General features: G+C 47.7%; 1 protein-coding gene across 4 annotated transcripts in view; it reads right to left on the reverse strand.

The window, feature by feature from the left end:
• The window catches only part of srbd1 (S1 RNA binding domain 1), an 87,437-nt gene that overhangs the window by 17,908 nt on the left and 43,340 nt on the right, over window positions 1-26,189 (reverse strand). For all 4 annotated transcript variants that reach the window (XM_010888787.3, XM_010888784.3, XM_020046238.2 and 1 more), the window contains 2 exons: window positions 19,210-19,301; window positions 13,784-13,866 (listed from right to left, as the gene is read on the reverse strand). In XM_010888787.3, coding sequence (XP_010887089.2) covers window positions 13,784-13,866; window positions 19,210-19,301 — 175 coding nt within the window. The remainder of the gene's footprint in view (window positions 1-13,783; window positions 13,867-19,209; window positions 19,302-26,189) is intronic.

The following is a 26,189-nucleotide window of genomic DNA, read 5'->3' on the forward strand; positions in this document are numbered from 1 at the left end:
GGACGTGAGAAAGAAGGCAGGGACAGAATGGGATTGGAGGCCATTTTAAAATTACTTTAATTCTAACGGAAAACTCTGATGCAGACAGCTCCGTTGAACATTTTATAAATGGAGGGATGTTAATCCTAGCCCTGGATATGACTTAGCTTATTAATACTATGCATCTTCTCTAAGTAACTTCCTTTTCTAGACACCTGGTGTTTTGTCTGACCCTGGGTCTGCCTGAGGAAGCAAGATAGAGTTTTAATACTCACACCATGAGTTTACTGTCTCTTGTGCAAAACATGTGTTAATGTTTTAATGCGCTGATCCCAGACCTGTGTTTGTTGGGTGAGGTCAAGGCAGGCGGGCTAATGACCGACCAGGGATTCCAGAGTTTTCGGGAGGCTGAGGACCTACAGTATGAAGCCTGAGGTGTTTAAGAGACGATTGTGTTAGGGATGACAGCCACGACACGCTGGGACAGGAGGGATGAAAGGAAACTAAAAGAGGAGCAGACAAAAGACAGCAGAGAGACAAAGATAGCATTGAAGAACAGAGTAAAGGGAGGACAGAAATAGGCAGAGATGATGCAGACGTGTTGGTAGAAAGAAAACAGACCAGAGAGAAAATGAAGGAAAAAGAGGAGGCCTGCTGTGACAGGGCTACTGACAGGGCTACTGACAGGGCAACTGACAGGGCAACTGACAGGGCTACTGACAGGGCTACTGACAGGGCAACTGACAGGGCTACTGACAGGGCAACTGACAGGGCAACTGACAGGCTCCCGAGGGGTGGGAGTGTGACCAGGTCCAGACCAGGAATGACTGATAGACAGACTGTGACCTTAACAGTGAAGACAGACAGACAGAGGGAGCTGACCAGGCAAGACAGACAGTCAGAGGGGCTGACCAGGCAAGACAGACAGTCAGAGGGGCTGACCAGGCAAGACAGACAGTCAGAGGGGCTGACCAGGCAAGACAGACAGTCAGAGGGGCTGACCAGGCAAGACAGACAGTCAGAGGGGCTGACCAGGCAAGACAGACAGTCAGAGGGGCTGACCAGGGAAGACAGACAGTCAGAGGAGCTGACCAGGCAAGACAGACAGTCAGAGGGGCTGACCAGGGAAGACAGACAGACAGAAGGAGCTGACCAGGGAAGACAGACAGACAGAAGGAGCTGACCAGGGAAAACAGACAGACAGAAGGAGCTGACCAGGGAAGACAGACAGACAGAAGGAGCTGACCAGGGAAGACAGACAGACAGAAGGAGCTGACCAGGGAAGACAGACAGACAGAAGGAGCTGACCAGGGAAGACAGACAGACAGAAGGAGCTGACCAGGGAAGACAGACAGACAGAAGGAGCTGACCAGGGAAGACAGACAGACAGAAGGAGCTGACCAGGGAAGACAGACAGACAGAAGGAGCTGACCAGGCAAGACAGACAGACAGAATGAGCTGACCAGGGAAGACAGACAGACAGAAGGAGCTGACCAGGGAAGACAGACAGACAGAAGGAGCTGACCAGGGAAGACAGACAGACAGAAGGAGCTGACCAGGGAAGACAGATGAACAGAGCGGAGAGGCAGGAAGTGGCATGTGGGGTAACATAGTTAGCTGGTTTAGTAAGTGTCATGGTGTTGTCTAACGCCAAAATCCCCTGGACAACACCAACGAAGCCATTGTCACTCACAGTCATTGGAAAGGTCATTGGTACGGTCAATGGCCCAAGAAACCCTCTAATATACATTATGACCTGTGGGTAGGACAATACTGGGATTTGGTACTTATGTCATATTTACAAAACGTACATGCTTTATGTGTATACACTGAGTTGCTAGTTCATTAGCTACACCAGCCTGTTCCAAAAAGAGCTGTCATACGGCGGTGCCTTGCTATACAAAGATCGAGCCATTCAGTTACCATTCAAATGACCGTTTGAAAGGGCAAAATGAGGGACCAAAGTGGCTTAAAGCATGGTACAATCATCCGGCACGCCAGTTCCAGTACCGCAGAAACAAGCTGCCCAGAGGGGATTTAGATGTGAAAAACTGTCCAGGGTTTACTGACAAAGGTGCAACTAAAAAAGACAAGAGTCAGCAGCAGCCCTTCGGTCACTTTGACACTGATGACAGAGGTGGAAGGAGAACAGCGTTCATGCTAGCGACCGTAACATGCAAGCCGCATAGATGCACGGTGCAGTACAACAGTGCTGCTGAGAAAGACATCAAGGAGAAAACAACTTGTCACAGGTTGGGCTGCTGCAGGAAACAACCACACTGAACAGAGGTTAAAGTGGCCATGTTGGACAATTGAGGAGGAAACCCTGTCATACCGTCATTTCTTTTTTTAGGTCTGGGCCAACAAATCCCAGTTCAGTTTACTTGAGCGGCCTACGCGATACCTAGATCTCAACCCGACAGAGAATATTTAATAAGACAAGAATGAGCATGTTTTTTGCAGAATGAATTCACAGGAGTCTAATCTACTGCAACTGTGTGATGTCATCGCATCAGCATGGACCATCATCCCTGTGGAATGCTCCCAACACCTTGTAGGACTCATCCCCCAAAGGATTTAGGCTGTTCTGGAGGCACAGGTTTTTGACCTGGCACTATATGGGTGTTCCTAATAAATTGTTCACTTTGTGTATATCATGTTCACTCAATATTAGTCAGTGTTGTTGCAGCCGTGGTGACAGCAAACCTTCAGCAGATGAAGTCCTAGAAAAGGGAAACAAAGACCGGGTTGAGGGGTTTCCAAGCTTTTCCGTTTGCATAGCTTGATGACCCTTCAACCTGGTCTTGGTTTCCCATGATGAAACATTTCTTTTTCTTGCTTTCAAATAGGCACGTTCTTCTCTTCTCCATACAATTTCCTAAGGTCCTTAGTAATCAAGAAAAAGTACTGTGCTATGTTTAGTCACCGTCCCTGGTTAAATAAAGGTTTTAACATTTTTATTTAATACACTCTCAATGTAATTCACATAGGAGATTATTGTTAATTTACTAAATATCGGCTTTCTAGGTTGGCATTTCACAAAGTACAAATGATTTATGTTCCAATCTGATATAACAGCAGGCCCACGACTAATTCTAGTGGCTCCACAGGTGAAGCGCAGCCGTCAACATGAAACAATTTGTCCAAAGGCGTTTTTTTTTTTTGCCTGAGAAGATGCATAACGTCGTTTCCGGTGAGTATTTCAAGAAGACGGTGGGAAAAGTGATGAGCCTGTAATGTTGCACCGTGTTTGCTAATCTTCTCACACGAGAACAGCATCGTTGTGCATGTGATAATCCCCTGTGACTCCAGGAAAACACGTCAGAACATTCCTGCCATAAAACCCCTACGTGACGGAGGATCGTGGCCGGGGAACGTCTTGTGCAGGTGAGAGGAAGACATCATATTACAGAGGAAATACCGCTGAAACCAAATGCTTCCCTGTGGATTAAATGTCCTGATTAAAAAGTTTGCTAAACATTGCCAAAACATTGTGTTATTCATATTTATAAAGGCGGCTATAAAATGGCTAATCGCTGACCAAACTAATCCTGAAACAGGTATTTTCCCGGGCCATTAAATAGCCACTTATCTCAGGCTTAGTCGTGGTCGGGGGCGGGCGGAGGTCAAGGCCGGGCAGGGCCTGCGGTGACGGTGCGTACCGTGCGAACATTCTCATAGTTGCGGCGAGGCTGAGAGGCGGAGACTCATCACGCTGCCCAGGTTCAGCCTCAGAACAGGAATGCATAGTCATTAGTACCGCATCAATCAAGACAGCGCGGGAACTATTTTTAACACCGTTCCAGGGCAGGAGTCGCTTACAGGGGGCGCGATCTAATTTACGACGCGGGACAGCCCCACCGCGCTTATTATCGCTCCCACACCGGTCCCAAAAAAAAGCGACCCAGGAACGATCCAAATGAACCGCAGGCCTTTGGCCTCGGGGCCCAGAACACAGACACGTTGAAATGGGAGACGGTAATCGATGTGAGTGCTACAGTACACCCAAACAGGAGGAAAACAACAAGACGCCCAGATGACCTCGGGGAAAGTCTACGAGTGAGTCAGTACTGTGTCTTAAAGGTCCGAGTTACACCCCAGGGTGTATGAGCTCACATGCCCAGTCTGTCTGAGTAAGAGATCTGCGTTGTTGGAGCGCTGCGGAGGAAGACGAGGATGGGAGGTTCTTCTCGATAAAGGACAGTCAACAGAAGGTCGCCCGCAGGTGAGTGGGGCGTGGGGGGGGGCTACGGTCATGGGGAGGGCTACGGGTAGGCTATGGGCTACAGCATCCTGGCAGACGTGTGTGTGTTTGTCAGCACAGGGGCCCTCACAGCTTTCCAGCCACTTTAATGTGTCACTGACAAAGCATATGGAGCGTATCTCCACACCCCCCACCCCCGAGGCCTCAGGCGGCACGAGCAGCACCCCCCCGACCCCCTCTTTCCCCATTCTCAACACCCTCTGTTTCCACCCCTCTGATCCTCTCCTCCAAGCCCAGCACTTGGAATCAATCAGAGGTGTTCAAACACGGCCTTATCTATAATTGAATGAGCAGTGAGTTTACTGGCACCTGCCCCCCCCCCCCCCCCGCCCCACACACCCACTCTCTCTCTGACACACACACACAGACACACACACACGTACAGAAGGGTCATGAGACTGACAGCTGAATCCAGCGAAGGGCCGCTTGTGATGGCAGCTACAAAGACACAACACCACAAAACCAATTACGCCGCGGACAGACTGTGGGCAGCTTGGGATGAAAGTTTTTTGTATTTTTTTACACTTACGCAACCCCACCCCACGCCCCTTCCCCCGCAACCTTGCTGAGACGAGTGGAGGGGTGGGGGACAGTACCCCCAACCCCTCAACCGTAGCCTAACCAAACCCGACCACCCCCCCACTCTGCCTCAACACCACGGCCGTGTGGAGAGGCGGGATTGGATTCAGGTGCGAGGTCCTGTTTGGGTTGGCCGGGCCCCGTCGCCAGAACAAAGTGTTTCTGTCTGCACTCAGCCCAGTTAACAGCCTGTTATGAGCTGCTGCCATTCCGAGATGTCAATCAGTCGGGGCAGGGTCGCGCGAGACAAACGAAGGGGGGGAGATCCTGCTCGCGTCGCAGATATAACCAGCTGCAGGCTCGGAAAACAGTTCACTCGGAGTCTGGGCAACACAAAAGGTGTTTGAACGGGGATCCCTTTACATGCACCCCCCCCCCCCCCAACTACACCCAGGTATTCTCCATCAAACATTTAAGTCCCCCGTCAACTGAGAGACAGAACGGCAGAATGGAAGACATTGTTCCAATTGAGGTGAATGTGGAGGCGCCAAGTGACCAGGGGAATCCGTGCCGGCGTCCGCAGTCGAGGCTGACTGACTGGCCTAATTGACTGACATACGTCCACAAAGCCTCACGAGAGCACAGGAGCCCGACTGGCCCAAACTATGGGGGCTCAGAGGGTAGTGATTGTGTGGTACATAAAAGGGTTACCACTGAGTCATGTTCCGGTCCTGACTGACAGCCCCTGGGTCCTGTGTGAACACGTCTTAAAGCCTGTATATGCAGCCAGGGTGTCACGGTCAGGCAACAGAAATTGGCTTGGCTTGTGGAGTGTGTGTTACTGTGTGCGTGTGTGTGCGTGTATGAATTAATAACAGTCGTAAATCAGAAGCTAAAGCCATATGACAGTGAGGAGATGGTTTTATGTTATCGTTACAGCCTTGATGAACAGCTAATGGGCTTTTCTCAACTTCCTGGCCCCTGCACCGCGACTTCTCCAGGGGGTGGAGCAGAGCTCTGTGCCTGTTCAGCTGTGAGAAGGCCTGCCAAGAAACACCTGCCAACAGAGCCGTCTGTCATCCTCCTCCTATCACACCTCAGCAAAGGCTGCCATTTTGCCACAGGGCCTTACGAACAGAGCAGATCGGTGAGAAAACGCACACTCTTTACAGCTTACAAATCCCTGCTGGGATGGAGCCTATCAGCAAATGTGTTTATTGAATTCGGTGCCACATTCAGCCATCAACAGGGATGGCAAAGGGCTCGATTTAGTTTCAAAATTGGTCACAAACGACATTCCAAAATGACAACATAGGGCCTCAAAGGAATTAGAAACATTTGATTTACAGGTGCTTCTGGTTATTCAGGTGTGTTCCACTGCGTCATTTGTGAAGACATAAGAGAGCTGTCAATGTCAAGTCTTGATTTGAAGCCTTTGGAGGCCACGATTGGTGTCTGTCAACATAGAGACCAAATAAGTGTCAATAAAAATCAAGACAGACATCATGAGGCTGAAGAAACATATATGAAATACATCATTGTGTTAAAGTCAAAGAAGACATCTACAGTGGATGACTGCAGAATGCTCACTATGATTAAAAGAGCCCAAACCACAGGACAACAGACTAGAAACGCTCTTCAGTAGATAGACATGAATGTAAGCCGTACTGCAAGACTTTTCAACAGCTCGGTGAAACAACACCACAATTTAGTATTAAGTGCATTCTGCACAATGAACTAGTTATCGGCAATGGAATGTTCATACTCTGGCCAAGTGTTTTTGCATGGAAGACCTCTAGGGGCAATCATGTAGAGAACATAACCATGGAAACGACTAAGTTCTTAATAAACGTGTGATAGGAAGTCGAAAGATGTATGTACCTGCTTTGGATAAAAGCGTATGCTAAACTACTTAAAAGTTAAATGTAAATGAATAAAAAAAAAAAATATATATATATATATATATATATATATATATATATATTATATATATACACAGCTCAGGAAAAAATTAAGTGCAACTTTTTTTCTTTCTGTTCCAAAAAGGTCAAAAAGGAAGGTTTTTAAGGGTGTCCATCAGTGCACGTGGCACCAGTACACCCTAGGCCATAGGTCGATGATCGACTTTGTTGTTGTTTCATCTGACCTGTGGCCGTATGTCGTGGACAATCGGGTGAAGAGAGGGGCGGAGCTGTCAACTGATCACCACCTGGTGGTGAGTTGGATCCGATGGCGGGGGAGGAAGCTGGACAGACTCGGCAGACCCAAGCGTACTGTAAGGGTCTGCTGGGAACGTCTGACCGAGTCTCCTGTCAGAGAGATCTTTAACTCCCACCTCCGGCAGAGCTTTGACTAGATCCCGAGGGAGGCTGGAGATATTGAGTCCGAGTGGACCATGTTCTCCACCGCCATTGTCGAAGTGGCCGCTAGGAGCTGTGGCCGTAAGGTCTCCGGTGCCTGACGAGGCAGCAATCCCCGAACCCGGTGGTGGACACCGGAAGTAAGGGATGCCGTCAAGCTGAAGAAGGAATCCTATCAGGCCTGGTTGGCTTGTGGGACTCCTGAGGCAGCTGACGGGTACCGGTAGGCCAAGCTGACTGCAGCCCGGGTGGTTGTGGAGGCAAAAACTTGGGCCTGGGAGGAGTTCGGTGAGGCCATGGAGAAGGACTATTGGCTGGCCTCGAAGAGATTCTGGCAAACCGTCCGGCGCCTCAGGAGAGGGAAACAGTGCCCTACCAACACTGTTTACAGTAGAGGTGGGCAGCTATTGACCTCAACTGGGGATTTTGTTGGGCGGTGGAAGGAGTACTTCAAGGACCTCCTCAATCCCGCTGTCACGTCTTCCATTGAGGAAGCAGAGGATGAGGGCTCAGAGATGGACTCGTCCATCACCCGGGCTGAAGTCACAGAGGTAGTCAAGAAACTCCTCTGTGGCAAGGCACCGGGGGTGGATGAGATCCGCCCTGAGTACCTCAAGTCTATGGATGTTGTGGGGCTGTCTTGGTAGACACGCCTGTGCAACATTGCGTGGCATTCGGGGACAGTGCCTCTGGGATGGCAGACCGGGGTGGTGGTCCCTCTTTTTAAGAAGGGGGACTGGAGGGTGTGTTCCAACTACAGGGGGATCAAACTTCTCAGCCTCCCCGGGAAAGTCTATGCCAGGGTACTAGAGAGGAGAATATGGCCGATAGTAGAACCTCGGATTCAGGAGGAACAGTGTGGTTTGTGGATTTGGAGAAGGCATTCGACTGTGTCCCTCGCGGCATCCTATGGAGGGTGCCTCGGGAATATGGGGTCCAGGGTCCTTTGCTAAGGGCTATTAGGTCCCTGTACGACCGAAGCAGGAGCTTGGTTCGCATTGCCGACATTAAGTCAGACTTGTTCCCAGTGCATGTTGGACTCCGGCAGGGCTGCCCTTTGTCGCCGGTTCTGTTCGGAATTTTTACGGACAGAATTTCTAGGCGCAGCCAGGGGCCGGAGGGTGTCAGGTTTGGGGACCACACGATTTTGTCTCTGCTCTTTGCGGATGATGTTGTTGTGTTGGCCCCTTCAAACAAGGACCTTCAGCATGCACTGGGACGGTTTCCAGCCGAGTGTGAAGCGGTGGGGATGAAAATCAGTACCTCCAAATCCGAGGCCATGGTCCTCAGTCGAAAAAGGGTGGCTTGCCCACTTCAGGTTGGTGGAGAGTGCCTGCCTCAAGTGGAGGAGTTTAAGTATCTAGGGGTCTTGTTCATGAGTGAGGGAAGGATGGAACGGGAGATTGACAGACGGATCGGTGCAGCTTCTGCAGTAATGCGGTCGATGTATCGGTCTGTCGTGGTAAAGAAAGAGCTGAGCCGCAAGGCAAAGCTCTCGATTTACCGGTCAATCTACGTTACTACTCTCACCTATGGTCATGAGCTTTGGGTCATGACCGAAAGGACAAGATCCCGGATACAGGCGGCCGAAATGATCTGCAGGGTGGCTGGGCGATCCCTTAGAGATAGGGTGAGAAGCTCGGTCACCCGGGAGGAGCTCAGAGTAGAGCCGCTGCTCCTCCACATCGAGAGGGGTCAGCTGAGGTGGCTTGGGCATCTGTTCCGGATGCCTCCTGAACGCCTTCCCGGGAAGGTGATCCAGGCCCATCCCACCGGGAGGAGACCCCGGGGAAGACCTAGGACACGCTGGAGGGACTATGTCTCCCGGCTGGCCTGGGAACGCCTTGGTGTACCCCTGGAAGAGCTAGAGGAAGTGTCTAGGGAGAGGGGAGGTCTGGGCATCTCTGCTTAGACTGCTGCCCCCGCGACCCGGCCCCGGATAAGTGGAAGAAGATGATGATGATGCCTTAATCTTCTAGGGCCTGGAGTTCACCAGAGCTTCACAGGTTGCCACTGGACTCCTCTTCCACTCCTCCATGAAGACATCACAGAGCTGGTGGATGTTAGAGACCTTGCGATCCTACACCTTCCATTTGAGGATGCCCCACAGATGCTCAATAGGGTTTAGGCCAGGAGACATGTTTGGCGAGTCCATCACCTTTACCCTCAGCTTCTTTAGCAAGGCAGTGGTCGTCTGGGAGGTTTGTTTGGGGTCATTATCATGTTGGAATACTGCCCTGCGGCCCAGTCTCCGAAGGGAGGGGATCATGCTCTGCTTCAGTATGTCACAGTACATGTTGCCATTCATGGTTCCCTCAATGAACTGTAGCTCCCCAGTGCCGGCAGCACTCATGCAGCCCCAGACCATGACACTCCCACCACTATGCTTGACTGTAGGCAAGACACACTTGTATTTGTACTCCTCATCTGGTTGCCACCACACACACTTGACACCATATGAACCAAATAAGTTAATCTTGGTCTCATCAGACCACAGGACATGGTTCCAGTAATCCATGTCCTTAGTCTGCTTGTCTTCAGCACACTGTTTGTGGGCTTTCTTGTGCATCATCTTTAGAAGAGGCTTCCTTCTGGGATGACATGAATGCAGACCAATTTGATGCAGTGTGCGGCGTATGGTCTGAGGACTGACAGGCTGACCCCACACCTCTTCAACCTCTGCAGCAATGCTGGCAGCACTCATATGTATATTTCCCAAAGACAACCTCTGGATATGACGCTGAGCACATGTACTCAACTTCTTTGGTCGACCATGCCGAGGCCTGTTCTGAGTGGAACCTGTCCTGTTAAACCGCTGTATGGTCTTGGCCACCGTGATGCAGCTCAGTTTCAGGGTCTTGGCAATCTTCTTATAACCTGGGTCATCTTTATGTAGAGCAACAATTATTTTTTTCAGATCCTCAGAGAGTTCTTTGCCATGAGGTGCCATGTTGAACTTTTGTTGCCAGCGTTTTAGACGTTAATGGCTGTGTTTTGTGTTATTTTAGAGGGGACATATATATATATATATATATATATATATATATATATATAAATTAAGCACAGCTTACCTAAAGCATTACTCCTGCATGAATTGCACTGCAATTTTATGAAAACCTTCTCTATATTGTCTCGCACTGTGGCAGAAATGTTGACTTCCATTAAAACACAATGAATTGGTCTTTCCCCTCACAAATATCGACAGCACGGCAGTAAAACGGTAACAGTGACAGACCTAATACAAGATGCGGATGATAGTGAAAGTTACTGCTCCTCCTACGATTGAGCAACACCCTTTCTGTGGTAAAACATACTTTTTCCCACGCTCAAAGGCCGCTTTCAGGCAAGAGCCATCAATCACTGTCACCCCTCCATCACATGACACCTACCCCCCCTTCTATTCCACTTAGCGCTCTCTTCCTGTCCACCCCCTTGGGCACCTATAGACTCAAGAGTCATTGGGAGAATCCAGTGGAGAGGGCCAGCCAATCAGAATGAGCTCTACCTAAGCACAACTATGAGAATGCTACCAGAACTACTGAGGGAAGTGACATCACAACCAGCCAAGGGCTACGGAGCCATCTCACCTGCACTGACACTAAACCTGCCACAATCTAAACACTTTCCCAGGATGCTAGGTGAGTCATGAGGGAGGGCTGGCAGAGAAAGCGAGGACGGGGGAGAGAGAGAGAGAGAGGTGAGGAGTGACAGCTTCTTTAATATCCGGCTGTGTTTCACTGTTTTCACACACAGCTGGCGAGAAAATACGACCCGGGGGAATTCCCCTCAAGCCCCACCCACATCCGCAGTGATTGGCAGTTGATCACAAAGCCACTCGTCGGGAAAGTGTTAATGTCAGGGAAATGCACACAAGATCCTTCTGAGAGAGAAGATTGTAGATCGTCGAAAACCATTACAGACATCATTTGCAAGCCTCCAGGGCATCTTTGAAGTCCGCTCCAATCTGAGTCTATTTCATATCCACCAAAACATCAGTTAGAATCTGTTGATAACACGCTAATTAAAAGGATGACCAAGAGGACGTCCTATAAATAAACACACTCAACGATACATGTCGTCAGAGTAGGAAAAACGCTGGTTTCTAGTGGAGACTGTTCCTTTCTTTATACTGGACCACGCTTATTTGGAGTCATAACAACCTTTTCAGCAAGATCCCTATTTAACGGTTCACTCCAATCTGATTTTATTGCTCCAGCCCTTTTTCACCCATCCACTAATTTCCTTGCCTTCGTCAGGCCTGTCAGTCACGGGGATGAGAGAGGTGCTGTGTGCAGTTCATATCTGTTTCATTTGGCCAGTTGCTCTCCAGTTTTCTAAGCGAATAAACTCCAAGCAGGCTAAGTCGTATACCATGGTATACCATGCATTCACCAGCTTACGGTCACTGCAGGTCACGAATATTATAGTCAAACTAATAGTCCCGAAAGCAGGGAAAACAGCACAAAAATACGTTTGTAAGAAGACACATTTTTCGTTGCCATAATTTAGCAGACGCTCTTATCCAGTTTCCTGCAGGAACGTTAAGTGCCTTGCTTAAGGGCACAGAAATGTTGCACCTTATCGGCTTGGGGATTCGAACCAGATTCTTTTTTGATTATTGACACAACACCCTAAATGCTATGCTACCTGTCACCCCTGTTCAAGACAGATAAAACCCTGCGATTGAGAGATAAAGCCAGAATGGGGACTTCCGGTACAGAGTTAGTGTCCAAGGCTCCCTGGCCACCGGGCCGGTTCCACTCCCTCAGCTCCAGAGTGGTCCCCTGATCACTCATCACGTCTCGGCCTCAGCCGTACAGCTCCGGTTGCGCTCTCCCTCTCAGATCAGGTGACAGGGTAAATAAACCCTCCACGCTGACAGATGAGGGGGGACATCGCCGTGACCCACGTCAGGCGGGGGCGCGCAGCGTTTCCGACCCACAGAGGGGGAGGGGGGGGGAGGGGGGGTCGGGGAGGGGTACGACGACACTGGCTGGCTGACCCCGGCTGTCTCCGCAAGCTGTCTGGACCGGCCAACCCACGCAGCCGTCTGGGTCAGTTTTGCGCGGGGGAGACAGTGGAGATATTCGGCTGGCTCGAGTGGAACGGAGGCTGAGAAGACACTGATCCGGGAGATAGACCCATATTTCACGGATACATTGTTTTCTGAGCGTGTGTGTGTTTGCGTGCTACAGTCTCCGTGGCCAGTGGGGGGGCGGGGGGGATGGGGACAGCTCGTGGGCTGAGTCTTCTACCCCCAGGAGACACTGCAACATGTGCTTTCATTTAGACTGGATAAAGAAACCAAAGGAGGAGTAGAGAAGACTGGAGGAGAAGAGAGGACTAGGGAGAGGTGTGGAGATGAGTGGTAAGAGGTAGAAAGAAGTGGCGGAAAGAAGTGAAGAGGAAAAAGGAGGAGTAGAGAAGACTGGAGGACATGTGAGCATTTATGTTTCCCCTGGAACTTCACATACATTCGAAAGTGACGTTTGGAAGTATGTATGAGCAAAACAGACACATCAGTATTTGTGCGTTGTTTATTATTCCATGTCAGTTTGTTTGAATACACTGAGATATCACTGTCTTTCTGTTGTTATGCTGAACCATCACCACCCACAAAGCACTGCCGGGGCTCCAGTCTCCAATGGGAAAATGTTCCTGTGACCATCTCTAGGGGGCGCCAGCACTCCCTGCCCGTCTGTCCCCCTCTATCCGGATAAAAAGTGCAGACAGATACTCTGTTTGTTTTCTATTGCCTAGGAACTCCCAATCACAACACGATTCTACACCGTGGAAAACACATGGCGCCTTTTTCTCTCCTTCACAAGCCTCAAAGAAGCAACAAACTGTTTCTTCAGCAAAGTAATCAGCATTTATTTTCACTTAAGGTCCTCCAGAGTTGAAGCTATAGTTTTTAAGCTGGGAGAGACAAGAGTGAGAGAGAGAGGGGGGGGGGGGTTGCAAAAGACAGAGGAAAACGAAAACACAAACTTGCCTCAACTCTGTGTCAACATATGATGCTACTGGAAGGACCTAATTGAATTAATTTGAGGAGAAAAATGGATTAGTCATGACACGAGGCGGTGAGAGCAAACAGACTGGACTAGGGTTAGCTCACTGATCCTGCTGACTTCTGTTTGGACTAGCCATTCATCTAATTTCAATAGAAACACTCAGGGCAGGTCCTGGAAAACACTGGGGTCAAAGAGGATGGACGAAAGACGAGCAGAGGTGGGAGAGAGAAGGGGGGAGAGAGGGAGAGAAAGGAGGGGAGGTAGAATGCGAGAGGAGGGGGGCGGACAAAGGAGGGACAAAGGAAGGGGGAGAGGAGGGAGAGAAGAGACAGAATGAAGAAAGAGAAGAGACAGTATGAAGAAAGAAAAGGGACAGTATGAAGAAAGAAAAGGGACAGTATGAAGAAAGAAAAGAGACAGTATAAAGAAAGAAAAGGGACAGTATGAAGAAAGAAAAGAGACAGTATGAAGAAAGAAAAGAGACAGTATGAAGAAAGAAAAGAGACAGTATGAAGAAAGAGAAGAGACAGTATGAAGAAAGCGAAAATGTTCTTTTCCTGGCCCAGGGACGGGATCTGGTATCCTTTTGGTGACTGGCCAGATGCTCTAACTGCTAGACCACCTGGGAGGTGTGTGTGATCACTGACCTGGTAGGTTCCAATGCCGATGTGTTTGGGGTCGATCTTCACCAGCTCAGCCAAAGGGTCCTGAACACGTCTTCCTATGGACACTGACAACAACAAAAAAACACCAATCGCTAATTTACACTGTATTTGTTACATGCTTTGTTATCAACAGGCGTTACAGTGAAATGCTTATTTACTGGCCCGTTCCCCTCAAAATAGAATTCAAATAAATTCTAAGGTAAAATAGAAGTTAATAATACAGGGTATTGTCTTCTAAAATCCCAGCAGGGATTACAGACTATAAATTGCATATTCTAAATATAAGCAGACTTGATTACACTTATTAAATATGCAAATCCCAATGTTAGAAGCCGGAGGGCAGGCCGTTCCTCATTATGATTACAGATAAATGTGTAGGGGATTGACTGGTACAGCACACGTAGGGAAACCTCCCGCTAGTACATTGTTTCACCCAAACAATGGTTTAAGATACACACATAATTTTTACACATGCAAGCCATCGAGGAAGCATTGGCGTGCACGCACACACACACAAGGACACACAGTCACAGAGACACACAGTCACAGAGACACACAGTCACAGAGACACACACAGACAGAGACAGAGACACACAGACACACACTTTGATGATGATGTCTATACAACTTCAAGTTGAGTTGAATGTTGCTTAATCCCTTTTCCAGTCAGAGTGGGTGACAAGAAGACGAATGATAAACACATTACTAAACACATGATATCATTTCACAGCCACTACAACAGATGAGGAGAGCAACTATTTCCAACCAAATACAAATGTCCACTTGCACACACACACACACACACACACACGCACACACAGACACAGACACAATGTAATTACTCCTCATAGAGATCCGGTTAATGGAGTTCTGAGCAATAGAGTGTCAAAACAGATGGAAACAGACCTAATACCAAACCCAATTTAAAGCCAATAAAACTCCAATTAAAGAGAAATTAAACCCAGCGAGAGTTTGTGAAAGTCATCTGTTCACGCGCCAAAGACAACATACAGTGGGGAGAACAAGTATTTGATACACTGCAGATTTTGCAGGTTTTCCCACTTACAAAGTATGTAGAAGTCTTTTATCATAGGTGCTCTTCAACTGTGAGTGACGGAATCTAAAACAAAAATCCTGAAAAATCACATTGTATGATTTTTAAGTAATTAATTTGCATTTTATTGCATGACATAAGTATTTGATACATCAGAAAAGCAGAACTTAATATTTTATACAGAAACCTTTGTTTGCAATTACAGAGATCATACGTTTCCTGTAGTTCTTGACCAGGTTAGCACACACTGCAGCAGGGATTTTGCACACACCTTCCCCAGATCCTTCAGGTTTCGGGGCTCTTGCTTGTTGGGCAATACAGATTTTCAGCTCCCTCCAAAGATTTCCTATTGGGTTCAGGTCTGGAGACTGGCTAGGCCACTCCAGGACCTTGAGATGCTTCTTACAGAGCCACTCCTTAGTTACCCTGGCTGTGTGTTTCAGGTCGTTGCCATGCTGGAAGACCCAGCCACGACCCATCCTCAATGCTCTTACTGAGGGAAGGAGGTTGTTGGCCAAGATCTCACGATACATGAACCCATCCATCCTCCCCTCAATACGGTGCAGTCCTCCTGTCCCCTTTGCAGAAAAGCATCCCCAAAGAATGATGTTTCCACCTCCATGCTTCACGGTTGGGATGTGTTCGTGGGGTTGTATTCCTCCTTCTTCTTCCTTCAAATTTGGCGAAAAGAAAAAAGCTCAATTTTTGTCTCATCAGACCACCTGACCTCCCATTCCTCCTTTGGCTCATCCAGATGATCATTGGCAAACTTCAGATGGGCCTGGACAAGCACTGGCGGCATAGTAGTAATCCATGACGGCGTAGTCTGTTACTAATGGTTTTCTTTGAGACTGTGGTCTCAGCACTCTTCAGGTCATTGACCACGTCCTGCAGTGTAGTTCTGGGCTGTTCCTCACCTTCCTCATGATCACTGATGCCCCACGAGGTGAGATCTTGCATGGAGCCCCAGACCGAGGGAGACTGACTGTCATCTTGAACTTCTTCCATTTTCTAATTATTGCGCCAACAGTTGTTGCCTTCTCACCAAGCTGCTTACCTATTGTCCTGTAGCCCATCCCAGCCTTGTGCAGGTCTACAATTTTATCCCTGATGTCTTTACACAGCTCTCTGGTCTTGGCCATTGTGGAGAGGTTGGAGTCTGTTTGATTGAGTGTGTGGACAGGTGTCTTTTATACAGGTTCAAACAGGTGCAGTTAATACAGGTAATGAGTGGAGAACAGGAGAGCTTCTTAAAGAAAAACTAACATGTCTGTGAGAGCCGGAATTCTTACTGGTTGGTAGGTGATCAAATACTTATGTCATGCAATAAATTGCTAATTAATTATTTAAAAATCCTACAATGTGATTTTCTGGATTTTTGTTTTAGATTCAGTCTCTCACAGTTCAAGTGTACCTATGATAAAAATGACAGACCCCTACATGCTTTATGAGTAGGAAAACCTGCTAAATCGGCATTTCTCCCCACTGTAAATGGGTGAACGGGACGAGCTGAGCGTCTGCTCGTGGACCCGAAAGAACAGTGAGGGGCATGACTGGGAAGGCGTCGTGTACAGGACACAATGGAGCATGACCCGTCAAAAGACTTCACACGACTGTTGGACCAACATCACCCTGCCGAGGAGGCACGTCGCCAGACCAGAACACTCCATTCGGCGAGACCCAACCACGGCCTAGTTAACCTGGCAACGACGGCCCGGAGCGAGCACCGCTGCCCTTTGCTTCCCAGCGGCCGCCGTATTACAGGCGGAATCGGAGGAGAGAAGTGCTTTTGTGTGTGGCGTAGGCCTGGGCTGAAACTCCATCCCTGTCTAAATATTATTACAGGCAGCAGTTTCCCACACGCTTCCAAGGAGAGAAGCAGAGAGTGAGGCATTGATTCCACACGCTCCTCCGCCCCAGTCCCCGCCTCAACTGCGTCGGTCCGACGAGTCATCGAATGGAGGCCTGCGCCGCATCATCCCGCTCTTAAAGGCTTGCACTCAGCCCTGCACATCCAGGCCTCTTCCGTCATAACACACTCGACCGCATCGTCCGCCGGTCCAGCGCTCGTGGTGAGCGTTGTTATTCAAACACACGCCCACATCACAGTCCATTCCAATCTTCGGTGACTGTAAACACGGGCTCCAATCGAACGGGGCTCCGTTACTCACAAAGAGACATAATACCGGGATTTAGACATGCACACCACAACGCGTCTGCTAGGATCGGTTGCAGAACCGAACTGGCCGCTCCAAAAAATTAAAAACGCTGAATTTGTACCAGTTTAGAATAAATAGTAATTCTGTATCTCGCCAATGGAGCCTTGTCTAATCTAAGGGTGTTGTAATGATCTATTGGCACTAGGGGGCGCCAATAATCCCTCTCAAGGGAGTGTGGACTGAGATCATGGTGGGAGGATTTCTAATATTGTTAAGCAGGGTGTAACATTAACAAGCCCATAAGACTCTCTAAAACAACATGCTAACAAGCATATCCATGTAACTGAACACACACATGCACACACACCCCTTCTCCAACAGACACACATACACACGTCAACAATGTTCTACTCGCTAATCCCCTTTACAGCATCCAAGCTAAATGCCACCACAATTTCACACACATCCTAAAAATAAAACACTTCCATTACTTACGCCTTTCATTATGGAAAGGAATATGTCTCCCTGGGTTTGGTAGCACCGTTGACCAGAGGAAAACGTAGGAATAAATCTCAGATTGATTTACACATTTTATAGAGGAAGTCTGGAATGATTCTCATTTCATTGCTTTGTAGAGCTCTTTTCTATTTTCCAGGTTTCCTCTGATGTTTTAGATGGCGCATTCTGGAGAAGGCAGAGATCATGTGTGGTCCTTCACAGAGCAGGGACCCTAAAGGAAGTCCGATTACACAGCACCATGATGAGTTCTACAGAGATGATCCAACTGCCACGATAAGAGACCGAACCCGGTCGTAAGCGCCAGGGAGCAAGTCAGTACTGACTGGTGATATTGCAGGATAGGTGCAGGTAAATGCCAGCGCTTGAGAACCACAACTGACGCACAGCTGTGAGAACGTCAACAGAACTGGCGGGCATATTTTGTATCATGACTGAAGTATTAAGATGGAAAGACAGTCAGGTGGAACACTTCCTACGTCTTCCTCCTAGGCATCCTGACAGGCAGACAGCGATGGCAAAGACAGCAGCCGAGCTGGACCAAGGAGAAGAGCAGCCATCAGAACAGTCCAACAAAGGGATCCACATTTGGATGCATATGCAGGCGGATCAGACTTTTGTGAGGTCTATGGACTAGAACCACAAATCAAAATAGGTTTTTTTATTTAGAAAAATGAGTGAGGTGACCCGGAACACATTGAGATTCATGGGAATGACCTGGAGTTTCACTCATTTATAAAATAATTTATAGACCCCCCTCCCCCGTGGGACACCCTTCATAATATCAAGGAGCCCAGGCGTAAAGGCGTCAGAAAATACACCCTTTCCGTCTGAAGCCCTTGAACCAGTCACATGGCCCTGGATCCATGCCTACTTCATGTTGGACAATCTTAAAACGGAATGGTCAACAAATGAACCATCAATAGTTTGAAAAGCCTTTCAATACAGTAGATCAATAAAGCGGACAAGTATTCAAAATCTTAACATTACAAACAAAAACGCAGCAGTCATAGTGACCCGGTCTAAAACCCGATTGATATATACTTAAGATAAATATTTCGGATAAACAAGATCTAGAGGTGATGGTTGATTAATGACTCCTGAATGTTTAGATGTGGTGGGCCAGTTTTTCATTTCAGACCGGTCACAACCTTTGTGCAGAAGAACATTGCGGTTGTCCAAAGGTTAGGGACTGCGCCCGGGACAGCTGAAAGGTAATCAGTATTCAAAGACCCTTGGGGTCAGTGACACTGAAAACCACAGCGGCAACTCATGTAGTAAATCACCTCCAGTGGATGTTTTTTCCCATTGATCGGGAGCGAGGCGTAGGAAATCGTTCAAATGAAAGCAAAGATTTGCGTTGACTTTGACTGATCTTCCATCGAGCCAGCTGAAGGATGTGTGATGAAAGAAAAGTGAGCTGACTAGCTAGAATAGGCTACAGCAGCACGTTTTTCAAACAAGAAGTCTGCCAAGATAAAATACAGACTGACAGAAGTCACAACCGACTTGCCTAAGTCAGGGAAGGAGAGGAGTTCCCAGACTTGAGTAAATTAATTGTATTGAAAAATATAAAAAGATTCCCAGTACAATCTTTGATATTGATAGGAAAGTCAACATGCAGTGGAGAGGGATGGACTTCGCCCAAGGGACTCTATTTGTCATGGTGTGTATCTTACCTGCACTCCTCAGGTTAGGATCCAGATCTGGCATCTCCTTCACTGCCTCCGGGCTAACGCTGTAGATGGACGCCCCTGCCTCGCTGGTGATGCTAACACAGAAACAACATGCGGTAAAATTACAGTTAGACATTCAATTCTCTACTTACCCAGAGTCTGACTGACTCCTGATTACCGTTTCATGTGTGACATTTGAAAGATAGTGTTGGTAGTTTTGGTAGATCTTGCTATAGAAGCAGCAGGCATCGGCCAACCAGCGGCAGAACTACTCACACACACAAATAGCAAGTAGCGCTCGTACTGTTACACTTAAAGATCTTCTCAAGTAGATATCAGAGCTATATGGTGTGCAGCTACATTCTCTCATTTTCTGTTTTCAATAGAAATTTCCCTTGCAAGCGCTATTTTTCTCCAGCATTTATTTTCTAAGAAAATATCCTTCATCAGTGCATAGTGATTAGTTTGAAAGGCCCCATCGGATCTTCCTGCCTTTTACTCTGGCAGGAGGCTATCCTTTTGTTGAACGATCAAGGACATAATCAGGTCACATTTGTTAGACCGAACCACGTAGCCTTTAAGGAAGCTTTTAGGAGGGAGAAGTATGTGGCGCATTCACAAAATACTCAGGTTTCCTATAACGTATGGGAGAAACTAGAGAGTGAGGAAAGAATTGAGGGAAAAGAAAACTGGAGGAAAAACAATGGGCCCTAATAAAAGAAACAAAGGTTGACAAAAAGGCTAAGTGGAGGGAAAGAACAAATAAATGTACTGTCTTATAACCATCCTGTAATTTACAGACCCGCTCCTTGGGCTTACCTATTCTGATCTTTAGCACCACTTAGATGGCTAGCGCCAAATGCACCATTATCTCCAAATCAATTAATTCACTCAGGAAAAAGCTCTCCTTTCTCTGTGGATGACGCCGGATCCGCAGAATGACTCAATAGGTCTAACCTTTCACCGTCGTAATTAGCTCTACTGTTCTCTTCCGACGAAGGCCATTGCAGATCTATTCATGAAGCAAACAGGGTCAGCCATCAGGGGCGTCCTCTATTATTTCCACCAACGTGCATTGACTCGTCCTCAACGTCAGATCTTAAAGTATACATGCAACCCCCAGTTTGGCGTTATCTATTCCTTTCAATTCGATGGCTAATTTGGCACGAGGCATTCAGGCTCATCAGAATGCCTTAAAAGGTTAACATTGTGTGGTTTGCTGCATTTTAGAATATGAAGGATTTTTTTTTACTATTGCCTGATGTTAAGGCTAAAGCCAAATGGTTGAGTGCCACCACAACACTTAAGACATATCAGACTGACACAGAGCTAAAGGACAGGGTAAACTCTCAGAGTTAATCATTAACTAATCGACTCAACCTTCAAGTTGAGTGGTTCAAGTTTCAGTTTTATTGGTCACACACATTATGGCAGATATTGTTGCAGGTGGAGCGAAACACTTTAGTCTCGGCTACTAGAAACATTCTGTAGTTTAAATAAAAGCTCTGCCATAGAAGACCTAAAAGAGAACGTCCACAGAGACACAATCACAAGTGACAATTACAATCGAATATACAAATGAACAGGACATCAGAATAAAATCGGTCCGGCACAAATAGCCCATGGCCCGGGTGGCTGAGATCTGTGGTGATGACCTCTGTGGCCTTTCTGCAGCACTGTGAGGAGTAAATGTTGTAGGTAGGACCCCCCCACTCCAAGTGGATTATGGTGACCCCACCCCCCTCTGAAGAGCCAGACGGCTGTGGATGAGCTGTTACCGTACCAGGCGGTGATGCGGCCTCAGAGTGTTCCTTCACACTCTTCATGGACACCCACAAGCAAATCCCACTTAGACACCGGTGCTGAACACTTTCCCTTGATTTAAGTTGAGTTTGCCAAGTTGGATATTTTTCACGTTTAAAAGATTTAATTCTGTGTAATTTAGATGCTAAAAGACACTAATGTTTGGTCAGTGCCGGCTCTAGCCTTTTGGGGGTCCTAAGCAAAATTGGATTTGGGCCCCGTCTCCCCTATTGGTCTTGGATTCCATAGCAGTCAGAGGCCCCCTAGCAGTTAGGGGCCCTAAGTGACCACTTATGCCTGGAGCCGGCCCTGTGTACCATCTTCCTTCGGCCTTCTTTTGGTATTATCAATGTCACATACTGAATTTGAGCCACGCCCCCAGCAACATCCGCTATAATGTACATGATGAATAACGATTTTAACGTGAATTTGTTTGTCTGTTTAACAGAGAGAATAAATCAGGAAGAGACAGTCCAAGCATGAAATACAAAAACTATCGTGTGACAATACTGCCATCTACTGGACTGACGTGTGTACTGTTACCGTCTGCTCAAAAACACAACGTGACAACGGATAAATAATGAAAAATACAAAAACGACACGTGGGACATAATAGACCTAGAACGGAAATATCCCTCCCATAAACATCAGGCACAGTCAACAAATACAAATGAGTAAATAATAAACAATAAAGTCATCCTTATGTCAGTCAATCCTAGCCACTGTTTTTATTGAACACATTTTATGTTTGGGTTGAAATGGGGGTTAATACTACAACTACTACCACTAACACCACTACTAATACTGAGTGAATGCATCTATTGTTGCCTGATCGCTTAATAGGAAGTGAGAACCTTCATATTAGGCAAAATCATTGATGCCCAAATTGCCATAATACCCTCCATGTCGAGTCTGAGGTATAATCATAAAGTCATGTCACTGAGCTCTTTCCTTCAGCATAGAAGCCCTCCTGTCCTCCCTCTGAGGCAGACGTATCAGATGAGGAGCACTGCGCCTCAGGCCGCACATTCAACTGACCTGCATGATGCGAGGTCAGTGCACGGCCCTTTAGGATCCCCCCTCTCACTACAACCACATGACGAGCCCACACCCACCCCACACCCGAGGCCGCCACCACAACAACCTTGCCAATTAGCAGTGTCTTCTTAGCGATGGCTGGCAGAAGCCTTCTGTCAGAAAACACATTTTAAATGAACTCGCCCCCTCTTTCTTCCTGTAGTCCTGGCTGTCAGCTTATCAGAACCCCCCCCCCCCAATGATCTCTGACAATGACAAGGCCAAGACTCTCCCTCTACATCAGTGAGGAAGAAACCACAGAGGGCAGATGGCAAACACACAGACGCACGCAGACAAACGCACACTCTCTCACTGTCTCTTCATCACAACGTGATATGCAACACGGGGCGATGGCCTGGGTCGTGTGAGGGTCAGCACGACCAGTGTCTGTCTCGGGGGAAAGGGAGCCCGAAAACCCTCTGCAGTCACAATAAAGGGACGGATGGAGAGAGAGAGTGCGGCTATCCCCTATAATGTCTGAATGAATTAACAGTCCCACTGGGGCAGCTGGGAAGAAACCTGGAGTGGCCCTGTCATAGATACAAATCAGACCCCTCATCACTGTGCCACCCAGGCCACTGTCATGCCAGGGCATCGCTATGGCAGCCAACAGAAGGTTGTCTGTACCCTGCGCTAAAACCTAAGTGGACTGTCACGCGCGCAAAGCCAGGGCAGCTTCCGAGGGGAAAGGATGACTCGGTGGCCCTTTAGGGCTGTCACTCAGACCCGTGTCCCTTGTACCGGCCCTGGGGCAAAGTCACCACTAAGCCCCACCCCCCGCCCCCATCCCCAGTCTTGCCGAACCCCAATCTAACGTCCTCCTCCAGCCTGCAGGCCACAACAACCGGTCTTGACTGTCATTGAGGGAGGTGGGTACAAGCTTTGATACTTCACCCCCCTCTGGACCCCCCCACTCCGAACGACCGCTTCATTAAAAGTCCTCGTCAGATCTGTTTAGAGAGGGACAATGACCGTATCGTCGGCATGGGAACATGATACAGAAAACTAGGAAACAGAGAGGGGGGAAGCAGAAGGAGCTCAGGCTGTGCGGTGCCATTGTTTTAGTGGTGTTAGCCGTGCATGGCCAACGAAAAGTGGAGGTTGAATTGACTGAGGCTGAACAAACCGAAAAGGCTGGCGTTTCCCTCGTGAAAATGACAGCTTATTTAACCGAAACTTGCATCTCTCTGTTATGGCCCAGCCGACAACCTCCTGAATCTCCTCTGATCAGTGACAACCTCCTGAATCTCCTCTGATCAGTGACATATCAGTGACATTACCATTTACAACAAAACAATTCTCCTTTGTGACTAAAATGATGTTCACCTTTGTGATATATTTATTACAGAACAGATTATCTTGGTTTGTCCCATAACCAGATGGAGTTGGGACAGGGACTGGCAATATACAGTGTAATTCATACAATGGGAAAACCAGTATTGACCATGGCGTTCTCTTCTTCTCAAAATGCATTTGGTTGGGGAAGATTTTAGTGTACTACTGTAATATTACCAGTCATCCCTTTCAAGGCTTTGTCCAGTTCCTATACCCAATCGCCACACTGCTACAAGGCTGTATTGTGCTGATCCAGGAACAGAAAGTCCACAAAGCCACTGAGGTTACAATGAAACGATATTTATCAAACTCAATAATATGATTAGTTTGGAGAGGTGTGATCTAAAAGAGCTACTTAGTGTTTTTTTGTGATAGGGATGCATCATTGTGTGAATGGATGTATTCAGAACATTCTGGCTCTGTGTGACAACTTCAGGCTTACAGAAACACAGACACACACAACACACACACACACACAACACACCACCCAGACACAACACACACACCTCAAACAGCTTTGCCCCATTGTTCAGTCAGCTGCGAAGCCTGACCTGGGGGACTGTGGCCAAAGGAGAGATGATCAGATACCGGCCCTGGTCCTGTCGGAAAATTATGATTTTTTTCTTGCCCAGAAAAGGGTCCAAATGGCAGGTGTCAGGGGCCGTCAGTCTCACACGTGGCGCTAGGAGGCAGGAAGCGCCCAGTCAGCGTGGGGCGCCGTCAACGCAACACTCCAGCTGCCACCGCAGAGCACGTCTGAAAAGAGCAAAACCTCACAGCGACTCACATCAATCGGGTGGCAGACGCTCATCACTCACACACACACACGCACGCATGCACGCACGCAGTCACACACGTACTATCACACACACGCACACAGTCACACACATACAATCACACACACAGTGCGGGGAGCGCTGGCACCCTCAGGGATAGAGGGATCTCTATGCTTGGCCACCAGTAGGGCAGAAGGGTGTCACATTGTTGGCCACCTGCGAGTGTCAGAGCCATTGCCAGTCAAACCCCATCTATCTACTGGTCAGAGCCATTACCAGTAAAACCTCATCTATCTACTGGTCAGAGCCATTACCAGACAAACCCCATCTATCTACTGGTCAGAGCCATTGACAGTCAAACCCCATCTATCTACTGGTCAGAGCCATTACCAGTCAAACCCCATCTATGTAATGGTCAGAGACCTTACCAGTCAAACTTCCATATATGTACTGTTCAGAGCCATTACCAAACCCCATCCATCTAATGGTCAGAGTCATTACCAGTTAAACCCCATCAACCTACTTTTCAGAGACATTACCACTCAAACCCCATATACACTCACCTAAAGGATTATTAGGAACACCATACTAATACTGTGTTTGACCCCCTTTCGCCTTCAGAACTGCATTGATTCAACAAGGTGCTGAAAGCATTCTTTAGAAATGTTGGCCCATATAGATAGGATAGCATCTTGCAGTTGATGGAGATTTGTGGGATGCACATCCAGGGCACGAAGCTCCCGTTCCACCACATTTCAAAGATGCTCTATTGGGTTGAGATCTGGTGACTGTGGGGGCCATTTCAGTACAGTGAACTCATTGTCATGTTGAAGAAACCAATTTGAAATGATTCGAGCTTTGTGACATGGTGCATTATCCTGCTGGAAGTAGCCATCAGAGGATGGGTACATGGTTGTCATAATGGGATGGACATGGTCAGAAACAATGCTCAGGTAGGCTGTGGCATTTAAACGATGCCCAACTGGCACTAAGGGGCCTAAAGTGTGCCAAGAAAACATCCCCCACACCATTACACCACCACCACCAGCCTGCACAGTGGTAACAAGGCATGATGGATCCATGTTCTCATTTTGTTTACGCCAAATTCTGACTCTACCATCTGAATGTCTCAACAGAAATGACTCATCAGACCAGGCAACATTCTTCCAGTCTTCAACTGTCCAATTTTGGTGAGCTCATGCAAATTGTAGCCTCTTTTTCCTTTTTGTTGTGGAGAAGAGTGGTACCCAGTGGGGTCTTCTGCTGTTGTAGCCCATCCGCCTCAAGGTTGTGCATGTTGTGGCTTCACAAATGCTTTGCTGCATTCCTCGGTTGTAACGAGTGGTTATTTCAGTCAAAGTTGCTCTTCTATCAGCTTGAATCAGTCGGTCCATTCTCCTCTGACCTCTAGCATCAACAAGACATTTTCACCCACAGGACTGCCGCATACTGGATGTTATTCCCTTTTCACACCATTCTTTGTAAACCCTAGAAATGGTTGTGCATGAAAATCCCAGTAACTGAGCAGATTGTGAAATACTCAGCCCGGCCCGTCTGGCACCAACAACCATGCCACGCTCAAAATTGCTTAAATCACCTTTCTTTCCCATTCTGACATTCAGTTTGTAGTTCAGGAGATTGTCTTGACCAGGACCACACCCCTAAATGCATTGAAACAACTGCCATGTGATTGGTTGATTAGATAATTGCATTAATGAGAAATTGAACAGGTGTTCCTAATAATCCTTTAGGTGAGTGTATCTACAGGTCAGAGACATTACCAGTCAAATCCCATCTATCAACTGGTCAGAGACATTACCACTCAAACCCCATCTACCTACCAGACAGCCAGGGAACAAACTGCCTCAGTTACCATTCATTTTTCTCAATAGGCTTGGGTGTATTTTAATTTTCTTTCCATCTGGTAAAATGTGCAATTACTGAAATGGGTTTCATTATGGATCTTGATTTTCATTCAACCTCAATCTTAAA

This window comes from Esox lucius, chromosome 5 (genome assembly GCF_011004845.1).
Source record: "Esox lucius isolate fEsoLuc1 chromosome 5, fEsoLuc1.pri, whole genome shotgun sequence".
Taxonomy (NCBI): Eukaryota; Metazoa; Chordata; class Actinopteri; order Esociformes; family Esocidae; genus Esox; species Esox lucius.